This window comes from Uloborus diversus, chromosome 2 (genome assembly GCF_026930045.1).
Source record: "Uloborus diversus isolate 005 chromosome 2, Udiv.v.3.1, whole genome shotgun sequence".
NCBI lineage: Eukaryota > Metazoa > Arthropoda > Arachnida > Araneae > Uloboridae > Uloborus > Uloborus diversus.
In genome coordinates, this window is record NC_072732.1 from 168047869 (window position 1) to 168066780 (window position 18912).

General features: G+C 32.3%; 2 protein-coding genes across 4 annotated transcripts in view; both read right to left on the reverse strand.

Moving 5' to 3' along the window:
* LOC129216650 (uncharacterized) overlaps positions 1 to 13656 on the reverse strand; it is an 89342-nt gene extending 75686 nt beyond the window's left edge. The window contains 2 exon segments of the mRNA XM_054850867.1: positions 402 to 629; positions 13522 to 13656. Coding sequence (XP_054706842.1) covers positions 402 to 618 — 217 coding nt within the window. The 5' untranslated portion in view covers positions 619 to 629; positions 13522 to 13656.
* A 4388-nt stretch (positions 13657 to 18044) lies between these two features.
* Positions 18045 to 18912, reverse strand: part of LOC129216136 (probable cytochrome P450 12a4, mitochondrial) — a 45697-nt gene continuing 44829 nt past the window's right edge. For all 3 annotated transcript variants that reach the window (XM_054850292.1, XM_054850290.1, XM_054850291.1), the window contains exon 10: positions 18045 to 18265. In XM_054850292.1, coding sequence (XP_054706267.1) covers positions 18158 to 18265 — 108 coding nt within the window. In that variant the 3' untranslated portion in view covers positions 18045 to 18157. The remainder of the gene's footprint in view (positions 18266 to 18912) is intronic.

The following is an 18912-nucleotide window of genomic DNA, read 5'->3' on the forward strand; positions in this document are numbered from 1 at the left end:
TTATTTTATCTTGCTTCTCACGAAAGCAGGTATAAGCAACGCAATAACATCATTGCATAGATTTTTCTAATTTAACTATCAATTTAACATGATATTTACATTGAAATTTCCATATAAACTGCAGCTATAAATCAAAGAGCTATCTAAACGCATTTTTGGTATACTTCATATAAAATATTGCATTATTATTATTTTTTTATATGATAAAAAAATTATAAAATGAATTGGAGCCGAGATTGGCGAAACACGAGCATATAGGGCAACTCTGACAAGAGACATCACAGACAACACAGAAAATAAGAAGCAAGCTCGGAATAATTTAATTCCATTTGCGTTCTTTCGATAATGTTGCAAGTCTACAAAGTTTCTTTGAGCTTAAAATGTATTTTGAGGTTTCTTACCAATAATAGGGAAGAACGTCCATGCTGTGCCGATGAAAGGTAGAATTGGAAGATGAGGGATATCTTCAAAAGGCTTCGCTGACGAAGGCTGGACATCTTGAGGACTTGCGAGATTTGACGAAGAATTGCTTCTGCTAGAAGAGATCACTCTGGTAATGGGTTTCCGAATGCTATTCCGTGAATAAGCTCTTATTCTTAAGCTTTGCGTGCGTAGCATATTGCCTTTTTCTGGAATATGAAGTATAAAAATTGAAAGCAAAGTGCACTAGTGTATTTAAAAACTAATATACAGAGATAGCATAAAATAATTTCCCGGTCTTAAAAATTTATCTATATACATAAATGGCTACTTCTGCATGTAAGTATGTATAGAGTAAACTTCAAAACTACTGGACCGATTTTAACCATTTTTTTTACCACAGACAACTACATTATCAGGAATCAACATAGGCTAGAATTTATTTCTAAAAAACTTAGTTTTAAAAAGTTATGATGGAAAACAGTAAATTTCATGTAATATACCCATTAATTGGTTAAATATAAAATCCATTGTTACAAAAATGGGTTGTTTTTTACAACAGCAATATTAATAGTAAACGTAATGAAAACTTTGAATCAAGGCTTCTCCGGAAGCAAACATGAATTTAAAATCATTTAAACATTTGAAAACTTTACATTTTGCACACTTAGGGAGACATAGTTGAGAGCTTTTTGTGTATGTCTGTATGTGTACTATTTGATTAAATAAATAAAGCGCATATTTTTTTTAAAAGCGATCTTTATTTTTGTTAGTTCATATTTTGGAAATTCTTTAAGTTTTTATATGCTTAATTGCTATTTTACTTTTATTTGTAAGGAAGAAGCTCGATTTTTAATCACGTCAAAACGTTGTGTTCTGAGTTCTTTCTGTTAAAACAGAAAACGAATGAAAATAGCGGTTGTTTCTCACAATTATTACTGACCCAGGCAACGCCAGGTATTTTTGCTAGTATTTCATACACTAATACGCTTAGCACTATAAATGATACATAAAAATAAAGATAAACTGTCGAAATTTCTTTTCACTCTCAAATGGTCAATGTTTGCACATTTCGTAACGCGGCACACGTCTCACAGACTCGTAATGTTAAACATATGTGATCTTTCAGTTCTTGCAATCTCAGCAATGGTGGTGTATAAAGACTATTTGAAGAAACCCCATAAAAAAATCACATGGTCTTAGGGATCTGGCTGGCAAATGCATAAAGGGTAAGTCATCATCACCTGCACGGCAGTCCAGCGTCACGAAACGTTAGTGGCACAGTGAAGTGTTCCCCCTCCTTTGTAGTGGTAAAAACACCCCCCCCCAGAGATCTTGGTATTAACCTTGTTCGAATTCTAGTACAGTAGTTACTACACGTGTAAGGACAGTCGTGACCAAAAAACCCCCCTCTAGAAGGAATTTCTGGCTGCGCTAATGCGAAACGTGCAACGTGCACGTTTATGTAGTTACTTACGTTCAAAAAAAAAAAAAAAAAAAACTTGGACAGTTTATCTTTATTTTTATTTATCATTTATAGTGGCAAGTGTAATAGCTTATGGAATATAAATTTTAAAACCCGGGATATTCTTTTATGTTAGCCCTGTATTTACAATAAGAATTTCGAATACGTATATATTTGTCCCTCTTTAGTGCACTTGTTCAGGGACGTAACTAGGTCATTTTCGGGCAGGGGCAAAACCTCGTTTCGGCGCCCCCCTCCCCCCCACACAAAAAAAAGAAATATTTAAAAATCATTATTTTTTTTAAAATATAATTTTGAGTTAGGCAGTGATAAAGGAGGCTGCATATGTTGATAAGCCTATAAATGCAACTTTTACGTAAATATAAGTTTTTATACAATTTTATCACTGTATTTTATTTTTCAAAGTTTCGATAGTCGATAAAAATCATTAAATATTTTGTTCATTATTTTACATACGAAGTTTTTCAAGGAAAAATATTTTGTATTTCCACAAGAGAGTGATTAAGAACTTGTTGCATTATTTTTTTTTTTTTTACCAGGTGGCTCTGCCTCCTGCTGGCTAACGCAAACCAACCCCCGAAGATTGCTTCGCAACCTTATTTGATTCGCAAAGATTTAAATCGTCTGTCAGAAAGAATCAGATGGAAAAACACGTTACACTGTTAAAAACAGGGGTTCCAGACGAGTGAAAATATTCCCTCTAAGGTGAAAGCATAGTGCCTGAAGGTGCAACACAGGCTAGAAAATAGAGCAGAGGAGCCAGAACATCATGCAATCGCAGAAAGACTCATTGCGCATGCGCTTTTTGCCTTAGACATACATTCAACCACCTCAATATGCGGACAAATGATGATTGCGTTTGTGTGTCTTTCACATTGAATGAAGTACACTATTGGATTAAAACCCAACTTTTCTAGGATTAATTATCCGAAATTACAAGTAAGTACAGCTTTTGATCACTTTGTAGCTTTTAGGGCTTTCAAACATAGTTAAGTGTTCAAAAGTGCATTTATTGCTTTTCAGTAACCGTTAGTCTTCTAGTTCCCGTTTACCATTACTATCGTGAAATTTCCATCATTCAAAACGCTACTAAAAATATTTGTCATTATCTTCTTGAATACTCGATAAACAGCTTTTATTAGTCACCAAAAGAACCTTAATAAAAATGTTTCTTGTGCTTCGTAGATTATAACATAAAGCTAGCGAAAAAAAAATCTCTCTCAGTCTAGCTCTTTTTTTTTTTTTTTACTTTTTCATTCAAGTGTTAGAATCATTTCCTGTTAGCGGTCCTCGAAAGCGTTAGAACTTTCTTTTGGTTTTTTATTTAACTGTTGAAAAACTTTATGTGCATTTTCTTTTGTTACTCTGTTTATGTACTCTTAACGTTTATGAAACGATTTTGTTTTTCCGTAATTGTAATATCCCTGAATATTTTTGGCTCATCATTTAAATAATCCATAAGTACAGCTATGCTGCATTTTCGGAATACGTCAAGTTTTAGTAAATGTATAATTTCTCACATATTTTAAATAATTACTCGTTTTTAAATTATAACGTATTTGTGACAGATCTTCGATACAAGTGAAGGGGTAGATATTTATTGTTTTATTAATTTTTAATATTACTTTTTGTAAAAAAAAAATCATCAGAACCCTGAATTTTTTCACATGTTTTTTAACGACCCCAGAGTTATTATTCATATTATTTATTTTATGATTCTTTAAGAAAATGATAAAGATTTCACCGGTCCGCAAAGTTTTTCATTAGCTTTTACCGCGCCCGTGGATCAAAAGAGGTTGAGAAACACTGAGTTAGAGCACGATCAGATGAATTAACGCTATGAGCACTTCTTAACTATGTTGAAAACTCTGAAATATGATCAAATGCTGTAATTACATGTTTTAATCATTTCCAATACCGAGTTCAATGTGAAAAATGTCCAAAACGTAGAATATCATAAATCAAAACAAAACTAAAAAAAAAAAAGTACACAACTGTATTCAAAAATGCACACAATACGGGGGAGGGGGGAGGAGAATCTATAGTGAGGGTGCCATTTTTCTCTCCGAAGAACCTTTTTTTTTCACTCCGGCTGTCTAGTTTTTAAAAGGTGCCTGTTTTTCACCCTCTTTAGAGGTGCGATTTCGGCTCCGTATTGGGTGCCGCTGGTGAACAAGCGTTTCTCCCCTGAAAGGTGCCGAATGCATCCTGTAGTTTTAACAGTGTACAAGCTCCGCTTCGAACAAAGTGAAAATTCTCCTCTACCTCCTATAGAAAATAGAATTTAAGTGGAGAGCTCATTTTTAGAACACAAGCCCACTCCTACCCGAAAATCTGGAAATAATTTGATAGAAATATGCATAACCGAAATATTTTGAGGGAAAAAATCCCTTTGAAGAGCATTTTCCCGCGTTCCAAGCGAACCTGTACACTGTTAAAACTACAGGTTGCGTTTGGCACCTTTCAGTGGTGAAACGCTTGTTCACCAGCGACACCCGATAGAGAGCCGAAATTGCACCCTTAGCAAGGGTGAAAAACTGGCTCCCTTCACCCAACGTGCACCGTAGGTGAAAGATGGTACTCTAGGTGAGAAAAATGGCACCTTTATTGCTTCCTAGAGAGATCCCCCCCCCCGTGTTGTTTGCGCTTTTTAATACAATTGTGTTTTATTTATTTTGATTTATATATACGAAGGCATTTGATCGCATTTCAACTTTCGAACATAGTTTAGAAGTGTTCATGACTTTAATTTGTCTGTTCGTGTACTAACTTTCTTATATTCACACTTGGATTCCTCAGTAATGAATATGTTGTTGACAACTTTTACTGCATGATCCGTACTGAAAATGAATAGGGAAGGTAGTTATCAATCATTTGTCGGAACAACCAGAAATATTAGGTAACATTAGATTAGAATCATGGGAAAATAAAAGCGTTCATAAACGTTTAAAATTTTAATCGAGCGTAACATATCAATACTTAGTATAAGATTCGATATTTGAGTATCCTTATGCGTACAAGATAAATACTGATTTAAAAGCCTTTCTTTCCAATGTCAAGTTTTCCGTCAGATTAAAAATAAAAACGAGTAGATAACTACATTCGCTTCATGCAATAACGCCTAAGGAAGATACGTTAACTAAAACACGATGTGAAACTCATGAGTCAAACGCTGAGTGAGAAGGATTTCTTTTCAGGCGGTTTCCCCCCCCCCCCCCCCCCGCCTTTGCTGCTTTGTTCGTTTCCACTACGTAGTTATTTCATTTGAGAAGAAATAGATATTGGTATATTGGCTGCTCACGTCGATGCATTTTTATTCCGGAATTAGCAATTCAATTATCAGCTGATTTAAACGTTTTTATTTTTAATGTTGTGGTTCAAGATAGTACTGATAGATAGTTTTAGGTAACAGATTTGCAGGATATAAATAGCAAGATATGAAATATTTAATAAGGTAAACGGAACAATAAGCAGTTCTCAACATACTTTAAATATGTTCGAAAGCTCTAAGTGCTACAATATGATCAAATGCCTTAACTTACGCGATATTTCGAAGATTAATCCACGAAATTTTCAGTTTTGTACTTCATTCAATGTGAAAGCAAATTTCGTTGCAACTTCCTTCGTTCGCCATTCAAACTGAAGTTGTCGTTGCACGATTAGTCACAGCGCTTGCGCAATGAGTCGCTCTCCTATTGAATCACTTTTGTTAACGTCTTTCACCCACTGAGGAACCAAAAGCACCTTGACGACACTTCCTAGCCTCCGTTTCACCCCGCAGCACTGTTTTTTCAACCTAGGGTGAAATTCTTTACCCCTGTGGCACTCCTGGTTTTAACAATGTACCAACTTGCACAGCTATAGGTGCTAAAGACGCTCCCGAGCATTGCAAAACGGCAGTTTTGTACGTTTGTGAAAAACTACTTTTAAGTTCGTGGTCTCCAGTAATATATTTTGCTCTTTAGCTCCGGACTGAGCCTAGAACTTTTCGCTAAAATAGAATAACAAATACCTGCTGCTTTAATTTATTGATAAAACTGTTACAAGCTTTATTTGATGCAGAAAAAAATCTTTTTGGAACAACAGGAAGTATTACGGGATGTGAGAAATCTTTCATCCCTTTAATAGGCAATTATGTGAAATTTTAGCTTAAAAAATTAATTAAAAAACTAATTTGAAATTTAAAATAAACAACCCCAGGTGCATATACTCGGGGCTCGAAGTCGTTTTGTACAAAATTTCAAGACTGTAGGTGCTCTGAGGTCTCTTGGACGCAGGCTCGCCTCAGGCATCCTTTCACAATTTCTTTGATCTTACTCTTTTCTTAATATATCGAGATACGAATTTAAAATTACTACTTAAAATGAAAACAATAAAACAGAAAAGTTCTCAGTAATTTATTTGTAAGTATTGTCCGTTTTTCACTAGTTGAGACTTGGCCATGCCCCCAACACGTGGTATCGGAAGATTCTATATGCGTCTTTTGGGGATGAGGCTTCAGACCAACACTGAGAAAGGTTGCAATTGGCCATCGTTATCGCGCTGTAAGAAGACGAGTGTTCTATAATTTTCTAAGAAATTACCTCCCACCTTCTTTCCCGAAAAAAAGGTGTGCTACAATTGTTCGACTTAAAAGTATTTTAAGATTTGCAGTGTATTTCTATACGTTTTGGGTTAATTTATCATTGATTTTGCGAAGGAAATCCTGAACTTTCTGTCTTTCACGCTAAGTAAACATTTTCTGAAAACACGGTGAACAGTTGCAGGTGAAATTGGAAGGAAAATTTTTCCTTCTATTCTGCTGAAACTTTCACAGCTCTCAAACGTGGGTTTTTCATAGGTATTCTAATTATAAATCTCTAATCGCATATTGTTAACTTTGCTGGTCAACCATTTCTCACCTTATTTTCGATCCGATTTTCTTCTTTAAAGCGTTTATTAAATATTACACAGTGCTTAGGGATAAATGAACTACTTTCGCAATATTTCGAACTGTTTTACTTCGAATATAATGAAGAATTAATGCGTTTTCGAATTGTGTTTGTTGTTACTTTGCGAATACGAGTCATTTTTTAAATAATACGTAGATTTGTAAAGTGAACAAGCAAAAATTAACGCCAAAAGATTTTTTAACTATCACAGCATTGAAAAAATAACAAAAAAAAAAAAAAAAAAAAAGAAAGAAAGAAAACGACAGACGATAGCTTTAATTTCGAATTTTTCTGAAAATATTTCTCTGTCACCTCATTTTTGGCCCATTTCAAACAGTCAATATTTTGTAAAAAAAAATCTTGAATTGATGTAATCATGTAGAGACAGTATGAAAAAGTATTGAACTACTATTTCGATTCCTGGGCACTTCATTTTTAACCGTACACATTTAAAGCCTACGAACAATTTTGGAAGCCTCAGTAGGTAAGTTGCACTCTGTGTAACACATTTCAATACTTTAGTACTATTTTTTTTTTTCCAATATGGCTTTTATTCTTCAGAAATGAAAAAAGGAACAAAACAAAAATTAAAGTTTTTCACATGCCAATATGGTTATCTACAGAATAATTGAATAAGTGCCTGAAACAACGTTTTATGTTACTGTTTTAACCTATTTATTTTTGTAAATACGAAAAAATATACATGTTTTTTTTATTCAAGTTTTTTCGATTACTCTAAAAGTAATTCAGTTCTTCCAGTACTTTTACGGAACAGCGTTACGTGTGGGGATCATAAAATGACTAGAGCTATCCAGGAAGGAAGGGGGGAGCCGGTCTTTTCCCTTAAAACAATTGTTACTGCGATTTTGGTGACTTAGAGCAAACCTAAGGAGTCGTTCACAAATGATGTCACGCTTGAAAGGAGTAGGGAGAGAGGGTTCGGGGTTCATGAACTTCGGACAGTTAGTCTCAAGGGGGAAGGAGGGGATTATAAGAAATATGACTTCACATATTTTGGTCCAAATAAAAGCGTTCGTTATAGCAATATGTTCATCGAACATTGCGTGAGATGTGACGAGGGGAGAGGCTAAGGTGAAGTGTAACGTCCTTTATGGACAATCCGTGTTTACGTTAGGTTACTGTGTACTGAAGTGTTATCTGCCCCCCCCCCAGAAACGAAGTTGGTTACCCCCCCCCCCCCCCCCCCCGCCTTGAAAATACTCGCCCTGGGGGTAGTCGTCATCTCTTAAGCCGGCCCAACCGATGAACCTATAATTTTAAACAGTATTCAAACCAAAGACACTTTTTATAACGCATCGCAAATTATTACATATTTCTAAACATTAATATTCATGCAATACTTAGAGAAACAGCCTTGATTTTAATAGTCAATTGCTTTAAATATTTCAGATTGATTTTTTTATTGTTTTCTCATTTACTTTTATTTCTCACATGTAAATCCTTTCTGTAACAATTGCCCAGTCCCCGCCTTTGGTTCAACCAAGGTTTTTTTTTTGGGGGGGGGGGGAGAGGGGGATGCAACTTTTGTTCGAATAATGTTTACATCATTTTTCAAAAATAACTGCTACTGTAGATCTACTGACTGTATATCCGCTCTATATGATCTGAAATTTTGTACAATCCATACAGATGCATCAAAAAGACCCAACCCGTAAGAGCTACTGAGTCACCCCCCCCCCCCTCAAGAAAAGGGAGAGGGAGATGGAGAGAGATATTAAGTCTTCAAAACGAACGCAACCCTTAAGCATTTCAATGCCACAGTCTGTGTGGCAATGAAGTTTTCCTATCCCCCCCCCCTTTTTTTTTTCATCAGCGCACTTGTAATTTCGAATATAGGACGTTAGTGTTTAAAAGGATATCGTTCAAAATTCAGAAAGCCTATCCTTAATAGAAATGTTTCCTTCGGAAAACAAAATACCTTACTTTTTTTTGTAAATACAATATTTTTGTTCTGAAATTTTCAGTTTAAAAAGTATAGATTCCCCGTAGACGACAATTACGCGAAGCTAGAAACGAAAGGAAAGAACACAAAGACATTTTTACAAATTTAAATGCCCGCCAAATTTAGGGTTGTCTCAATTGAAAGCGGTAGCGATAACCCCCGCGCTAAACTTAGCTTTGCTTTCGGGAAGGCGTTCCGAAGTCTCTTCTCCTCATAAACGCACAATATTTTTATTATACTACTATGAAGAAATTCGTTAGAAAAATAACAGTATTCAACAACGTGTCGCAATAATGTGTGAAATAATTTTAACTCCGATGAAACATTTAGTGGGCTATTCGTTTCTGTTTCTCACTTGAAATTAATTGAATATTACTACTACTTAGTATATCGACTTTAAGCCAACAACTTACAATTGCTCGAAACGGACATATAACCTTAAACATTACCTTAATTTTATATGCAACACATTTTGAATTATCGCAATCTGTATAGTTAAACATTAATTATTACAAGAGCTATTTTTTTAAATGACACGCGTTCCTCTCACCTCTGGTGTACGTATACATCTGAAAAATATTTAATAGAAAAACCGATACCCGATGTACTTGATATCAAAACTCTTTCGACTAATATATATCTTAAAAAAAAAAAAAAAAACACAAATCTTAAACATATTAACATTACATGTTTTCAGTGAGCTTCTTTCCAGTTTATTTCCATTTACAGTGCAATCTCATTTATCCCGACTGATTTGGACCAAAGGCAATTCGAATAAACGAAAATCCGGATAATACGGACAATAAGCAGTAATTAATTCACAAATAAGAAGAGATATCATTATTAGCAGCAAAAAACGATGTTTTGCAACAAAATTACATAGAATTGTTACTCGCAAATACTTGATCATTTATAGTTCAGCTGCAGTGGTGTCAAACTGACACTCCAAATATGTCTCGTTTATTAGATGACTTATGTACGATCTATATATAGCAGTTGTGTATTTAATCAAAATAAGCGAATATTTGACACATTTACAGTTTTGTTCTTACTATCATTAGTTTAGACTTTATCATTTTAGTGAATACATTTTTAACTCTACAAATTTGATCCGGACAAGCCGGAGATCTGGATAAACGGGAGCCAGATAAACGAGGTTCTACTATAAATATAATTATGCCTCAAAAGTACGAAAGCAAAATTGAAGTTTGAGAGCTGTAAAAAATAGTTGATTTCTAACACATCAATTGAAGTAGATGATTTAAGCATATTTAAAATATTGTGTGTGTGGCAAAAATATAACCAAACTAAGTCTAAAATTTCTCATTTTAGCTCAATTTATCTCTAAAAAACCTTAGTACTTTCTGAAGAAAAATGGGCATCCTCTCGTACTTTATACTGAATCTCCATTATTACAGTGAGAGATTTTTCTTAAATAATGACAAAATTGTAAACTAAACTAGGTCAAGGGAACAGTATAACAATTCTCCCTTAGAGGCGTAAATGAGAGGAAGACTGTTGGAAGCTTTATGACGTTTAATCAGAGGCAGAGATTGGAACTTAAAAGTGGGGAAGGGGGGGGGGGTGAAGCGACAGCTGAAATCCATTAGAATTTTTAACGGCAGCAAAAGAATGAAAAAAGTAAATAAATAAATAAGGGGAAAAAATTAAGAATTTTTGCTGGAGCTGGTTTTGAGAGCAGATAAGTGGTAATTGATGTAAATCTGGCAACTTAACTAACGCTTTTATTAGGATTTTGATGAATTTTGTACACAATAACTTTCCCCAAAGAAACACTTAGACATGAGTTATATTATTTACCTCAAAGTAATTTGAGATGTCACAAACACTTGCTAATAGTTTCATTGAACAAGTAAGGTTTGTGTAAGTAAAACAATTGATTTACTAAAATCTAAACAATGAATACATAAATTAAAAGTTACTGCTTGTGCTACACAATGTTTCATAAACAGAAATACAAAGTAAAACAAATAATTATGTTCTGAAAATTTTGACATTTCTGCTTTTTTTATAATTTTTAGTTTTGATTCTTTCATTCAAAAAAAAAAAAAATAAATAAATAAAAATAAAAATAAATAAATAAATAAATAAACCATACAAGTGTGGGGGACCCCCCCCCCCCCCCCCCTCCCGTTGTTCACCCGAATCGTCGCCATTGTGTTTAATTGTAGAAAAATGACATTTGAGCATTTCCGCTGTTTCGTACTGGTGTGTACTTCCCATAGCTTTGCTCCTATATTCAACCTCCGACAGGAAGGTTCTTTAAATAAGATGTAACAAGTACTAGTCACTCTAAGAAAATACTTTCATGCTATTTACTGCGCTTACTGCTGTATTACCTCACTCTCTTCCGTGTATCTTTACCACTATTTGTCCACATTAAACCATGCAAACTTTCTGCCTGCGCCCGCACTGAGAGTTTTTTTTGGACTTTTAATAATTTGTTCTTTTTTTTTTACAAAAATTAATTCGATTATTTACTTAGTTTAGCGCCCCCAAAATCTGGCGCCCGGGGCACGAGCCCCGTCTGCCCCCCTCTAGTTACGTCCCTGCACATGTTTAAAGTATGTCAAGCCATTTGAGTATCTAATGTTGTTTATAACTTCAGTACAAAAGTAAACTTTATTTCTTACTTTTTACTGCTAATAAGGGTTTTTGATTTCCTTGTCCCACGCGCGATGGTTTGTGTTCCTTACAACCTCAAATCAATTCTGAATCTTTATTTCGAGAATTTTTTTTTCTCTTTCTACCGGTGCATCTATTATTTTGCCCCTGTCGTCAATCATTTTAATCCTCCTGTCAGAGTTTTGCCCATCAATACATTACACATTTATCTTACGTACATGGTGACTTTTATATCCATGAAAATATACAGTAATAGAAACCAGCTAAAATTGACACTTGCAGAAATTCAAGCAGTTATTTTAATATTTCAAGACAATTTGAAAGTTAGAGCATGAAATTGAGTGAATTTAAACTAGCAAATTATGCCTGATATTTTCCTTTTTGACTTTCAAGTGACATTACTTAACAATATAAACAATGCTGTACTTGACATTGAAGCATTTGAGGACTTTTATGTCCGCCAATTGTTGGTGATTAGTTAAAATAGTCATTTAAAAGAAATTTTAAGTAACTGATCTAAGGTTTCATGAGAACTGCTAATTCAGCATATTGTAATAAAAAGAGACCCAAATTATCCAAAAATCCATATGTTTTAAATGTATTGATTCTAAATTAGATTTTATAGAACTGTTTACTGGAGTAATGTGAAAGAACTTGAAACAGTTAGTATGGTTTTTGATAAAGTGTTTTACAATAGTTACGTTTCTTTTGACGTTATAAACCATGGTTGTTTCAAAGTAAAAGAAATCTTAATGATATACCAATAAATATCGAAATTCAGAGTATACAATTATTCTATAATGCAGCTAGGGGCGTAACTAGTGTATACTGCACCCGTACCCAACTTATAGCTTGCGCCCCTTTTTTAAATTGTTAATTTTTAATTATTATATTTTTTATGGTTTAATATTTTGTTTATTCTTTATATGAACTTTTCATTGATGTTATTCTCCCAATTTAAATAAAATGAACGCTTGCCTACGAACAAACATTGATTACCACACCAAAACATTACATATTAAGCTTGGTCTGACATAATTCAGTCGGAAATAATTTGTTTCTCTTTTTGTATTTTTTTTTTCTTTCTCAAAGTAAAAACTTACTACTGCAGCCATAAAATCTCAATTTTTCCTTTTTCAAAGTTCTTATTGAAAATTTTACTGTGCTTTTCTTGCCACCGTATATTTTCGATTTCATAAACGATAACTTATTTTTACTCTGGTTAAGAAATATTCCAAATTTTTGTACATTATGCAAATGGTAGGGAAAGTATACATATCATTAAAATACATGAACATGAACAGATCAGTTTGTCGTCAAACTCCTCTAGTAGCCGGAATGTGGGGGAAAGTGAAATGGTTAAGATAACTTACGTTTTTCAAACTGAACAATTGGAAATTTGTTTCGAAAAGTACAGTACAAGAAGAAAGAAAATATATTTTATAATAAAACTTGTGTTGAAACATTAGTTATTGTTTTGACAATAAATTTGCACTTTCAATGAGTTAATAAATAAGCGAATTAATAAATGAAAGAATATAAAATAATTAATTAATGAATGAATACATAAGTGATCAAATAAACGAATGAATAAGTAAACGAAATAAACTATTTCACTTTGCAGAACGCGGGAATTAAACATTTAAAGTCAACAAGATAAGTTTTAGTTAACATACCTAATGTTAATTAAATAAGTACTGCACATTAGTAGATCTCAATAAATACTTAAAACGTTAATTAAAAAAATTTCGTCCATTTTATAATATCAAAAAATATTTTTGATAAATATATAAAATTTTACAAAATGTGTACCCAGTTTTTAAAATGATTCGAATTTCAAAATATCTCAATCCTTAGATTTTTTGACTGGAATCAACTATAAGTTTTAGTACATAGATCAAATATTGCTCGATAGGTGGCGACGCAATCGGTGAAAATATTTAACACTTGAACTTAGCTCCACTATTTCACTTTACCTCTCATTCCCCAATACAACAAAAGAATGTAAAATTCGAATAATTACATGCCATTTGGAAATTTTTTAAGAGTAGATTTTGATTAAATAGTTAACTTACATGTGTTAAAGTTCCATTTAAATGCCGTGGTGTTTCTTGGAAATATGATTTTGACTAATGATAAAACACATATGCGATTTATTTTAACTGTTTGGAAAGAGAAACATCAAACTTTTCATCAAAAGAGAGATTAGCGATTGCAAACGTAAACACATATCAACTTATAACAAAAGCGGAATGAAAAAGCGCGAAAAACTTATCGCTTCTTATCAGAACTGACACTTGAAAAAAGTTTATTTTGCAGTACATCAGATCTATAAAAATTATGGAAAAAAAGGAAAAGAAAAGGGGAAATCAAATTTGTGGAAAATCAACATCACTGAATTGAACGAAGGAATTGTGCGAAGGATTGCTATTACAAGTTGCTTTTAAGAAGTCCTATTTTGCTTACTGAAACCCGCGAACTTCAAATGAAGTTTATTTTCATTACCAGACGACATTGTCAATTCAAATAAGTTTTACAGTTCATCTCTACATTTGGGTTTTTATATTTTTAATGAAATTTGTATTCATATTTTTATTCACTTCTAAATAATTAATTATTTTTAAAGGAAGAGTCAGTCGACAACAATATATACTAAGTAAATAGTGTGGTAAATTTTGAATAAAATAAATTATATAGTTTGTTTTTAACAACTCCAGCGACATTTTCATACTTCATGACAGATAGTCGTTGAATTATTCGGAAACATAACATTTTACTAATTATATATTTGCCCTCTATTTTTTAATTTGATCAAAATATATTTTTTAAAAAACATGAAAACTTAATAATAAGTTGCATAATTTTAACAAGAAAAGAAAGTCTAAGGTTTAAATTTAATAATTGGAGAATAGTAATAATGCTAGAGTATCAAAATTAATATATTTTAATTTGATGAGAGTGGGGGTTAATGGTCAATCTGAAATCATGTGTTATGAAAAAAAAAATATTATACAACAAGGATTTTTAAATAAAATTAGAACTGCAAGTCGTATAAATTTTGAAAGTATAAATTGCGCACACATACTGTATAAAACTCTGCAATACATTTTATTCATAATTTCGTGCAAATTTGGCTTTTTAATGTAAACAATTTCGGATTAGTAATTTAATACTGCTGCAGTTATGAACACAACAAAAATGTGTATTTTCTACATCTACATTTATTTACTTGTTATGTCATCTTTAATTTTTCCGCGCACTATTAACAATCTGACTTTTTTCAAATCCCAAAATCAAATGTTTTCTGCATCATTAATTAAGTTGATACAGATTAAAATTGTTTGATATTCATTTCGCATTGAAATGTCTTCTAACTATAGCTAAGATAAGCGTTTAAAGTCCTATTTTTCTCCCAGCAATAGCCTTTCAGTAAAATTTAATGTCAACATCATATTTTCTCTTCTGCTTAAAACTCACCCTGGGGAAATGATAAGACTTAATCATGATTTTAAATTCCATTTGTGAGGGAATTGCTAAAAAATAATAAAATACTAGCTGCGTGCCCGGCGTTGCACGGGCTACTTAAAAAATGAAAAAGATGTCCAATTGATGTTTTTGTATTACTCTGACAGACATCAGTTTCTAAAGCGCTAAGTAGTAAATAAATATGCGTAATGCAAGGTTTGCAAAACACCAGTAGAGCATATTTTTGTCAAAAATCTCTTTAACGTTAATCATAGTTATCAATGATACAAGTTATGAGTATTTTCAATTCACACAAAAGATGAAAATATATGCATTATCAACTATAATCTGTGCTCACGTTAAAATGAATTACATCTGGTAGACTATATCTGAACTATTTATGTACAATTACAATCAGCTTTTTACATGAAATGACACACACTTTTTGGTTGATTACATGAAACTAAAGCACCAAGACTAAATAACTACCAATAAGCATTAATTTAATACCAAGTCATCAGATTCCAATTTAGCTTTAGTTAAAATCCTTAAAAACAATCTTTTTTGTTCAACTCTGTTTCACAAAGAAATCCAAACAATCTTAATTTAGCATGTTCTTTTAACGATATAAACTGTATTTTAAAAATAGAAACAGGCAGGAAAAAGAGTTATTACAATTCGAAAACTCACTCATGTAACAGGAAAAAGTCCAACAAAATAAACGTAATTAGTCGCACATCCTAAGTGTACCAAAATATGAGGCCAGTGAATGATAAACTTACACGACAATCAATAAACATAGCTAAAGAAACAACTTTCATATGCTGAAAAGAGTTAAGAACGTTGAATGTAAAAAATAAAAAAAGGACAGACGATAAAATAAAGGCTATGTCCGAATAGGACAACCCATGTTAAACTAATTTAAAATGAAATTCTAGATGGAAACGTTGTTTTAAGATTTGGACAGCAGTCAAAAAAAAATCTCTTTTAAAACAATTATTAGAATGTTACTTGCTCACGCATATGTAAAATGGCAACAGGAAAGAAATAAAAATTCCTGAATAACGTTATGTTAATTAACGTTTTAATTAATATCTCCGCTAATTAAAGTCGCACAATTACGAGATTGCTCCTATTGTTTTCTTTGGAAAATTTCGAATTGATCGGTATCTCGTTTGACTCTCGATTCGCAGCGGTTCTCGAGAAGATCGATCTTCAGACAGACAGACAGACAGACGGACGCGAACAGATTTTAATATTATAGTGGATGGATAACATTATTAAGTCATGAAAACAAAGAATTTGAAAGTAGAAAAGAAATGCAGCATATAAAATTTTAAAATATTGCAAAAAAAAAAAAAAAAAAATCCAGTTTTAACAAAGAAAAGTGCATGAAGCAGTTTATTTATTCTCATATGTTCATGCAAGACGTAGGGGGTCACCAGTAACAGACAAGGGTCCAGTAACAGACCGTCACCAGTTTAGATATAGAATAAGAATTTGAATTGAAAACTGATGTTGTTGTGGCTCATGAGTACAGTGCAACCATCTAGTGTTTATCACAGTGAATTTTATGAGCCAGTTGAAATTTAAAAGGCAGTGGTGAAAGGTTATCAACAAACACCCCGAGGTCAGCTGATGTTTCAAGTTCATTTGAATTTAATAAGGCTTTAATTTGAAGAATGAAGAACTTTTGCACATTTTTAAGAGAAAAAGGGAATTTTATGTATTAAACGTCTTTTCCTCACACTGAGAAAAATGAAGTTTTCAAAAATGAGTACATTCATGATTTCAAATTTTCTTGAAAATTTTTGTTTCAAATATGAGTATCCATATTTTCAAATAGTGTGCTGAATTATTTAATGCTGAAAAATGAGTACATAACTCGGTTAAATACTCAATTTTGAAATTATTACTTATTCAAAAATAAGCACAAATACTTCAAAAAATGAGCATATATTGATTTGAGTATTTGAATGTTTCAAATCTGAATACCACATAGTTGGAGCCATTTTGACTCGCGATATGTTCAAATTTGGGTATTTTCATGTCATTTTTGAAATTATTGTTTTTAGATTGCATCCTGTCAGTTACTAAGAATCATCAGATTTTTCGGTGTCTGTTACTGGGGATTGGACCTTTTTTCGAAATTGAGAAAATAAAAATAGTGTTACGAGTTCCATGCAGCTTCAAACTTTCTTGAAATGACGACACAGTTCTTAAGAAAACACAGGAGATTTATTTACAGCTATGCACAAGAAAGTTCGTTAACAACTGCTAAATAACCATAGCAAATAGGTAAATATCAATTAACACCGTATACTCAACGATGGCACACGTATTTACATCCAAATACGCAAAACAACACAGCGAAATGCCTCGCAATAAACAGAGCTAATACACTCTCAGTACAACTTCTCAATCGAGACTGACTTTTTATTCCGCGGCACGGCTATTTATAAACATCGAAAGAGAGCTTCTCAGATATTCCAGAAAATCCTACTCCGTTCTACCACTTTCTTATTTCTTTCCATTCACAAATTTTATCATTCAGAAATGAGGGGACCGTATACTTTAGCCGAATGTACGGGGGCTGTATACTCATTACAAGAAACTATTTACAGGTTACATTACTACAATAATTTTAGATGAAAGATAATTTAATAAACGCTAAATTTAGCTAGATTACGACAAATTAATCACAAAAATAATTACTATTTACAGAATTTGTGACGATAGAATTAACTAACTTGGACGCAACCAAACGTTAGATGAGATGTAGTTGCATGAGAGAAAAATAGTTTAAAAATTCAGAATACATTAAAAGGCCTAAAACATTGAGTTAACCTGAGAACGATGGCTTAAGCATGTCTGCCACTGGTGCCGTTACCCTACTTTGAAAGCATATGCTTCCCTAAAGTCAGTGAGTCTTCCCTAAAGTGAGGTATTCTTTCATTTCTTTCATTGTCATTTCTTTCTTTCTCTTTCTCTTTGGATATCGGTGATATTACAGTATTGTATTTTGAAGTAAAATAGCTGAGGAAAACAAATATGAAACACAAAGCTGTAAAAATAAAATGTAGAAAAAAATTCCAAACAATGTGAACCACTGTTTATGTTTACAATAATTTTAATGTCATTAAACGTTTTGGACAAAGGTTGTTGACAGACACGCATGAGTAAGTACATTCTTAATCTGCAGTTGAATCGAAGATCATTCCTTTTACATCCAAAATTTCGTTCTTCTCATCTTTCAATGAAGTTAAATCTCAGTGGTTTGTCTGGTGTACTAACCAATGTAGTCATCATATCAATATCTTCATGATGATACTCAACTCGAAAATTTCGGATTATCTAAAACAAAGAAAAATTTTAAAGTTATAACTATTAGTTTAAAAAATTGCACAAGAGCAATGAAATAAGTTTATCTCTGACTTCTCCTGATTGCGATGAAAAACATTTGCATTATCTGAAACAAGATGTTTGGAAATCAATATATATATATATTTTTTTTTTTGGATTATTTATTTTCATAAATGTATTTTTTTGAACAATTATTTATTGGACAGATAAAAGGAAACTTCTAGAAACCAGTTCGTAATTTTTTCTGACAATAACTTCGTTAACGTATCTAGTTCATTCGTCTTATATTTTAAAAGATTAAAAGGAATTTCTATTATTTCCTTGTCATTCTCCTGTTTTTCATACACATCTATTTCTTACGTTTATAAAGAAAACATATACCAGTATGCATTACTCAAAATCAGGGTTATACAGTATATCTATATTATCCCTTGTCCTTGTGAGCACCAAAATATTTTTTATTTCTTCTTCAAAAAATAAATAAATAAATAAAAAATAAATAAAGAAATAAAGAATAAAATAAAATAAAAATATTTAAATAAAAAAGTTTTTTTAAAGTAACAAAGCAGTAATTTTTTTTTGTTGAAAACTATTTCTAAAAGCATCTTAAAATAATTTTAAATATATTGCAGTCATTT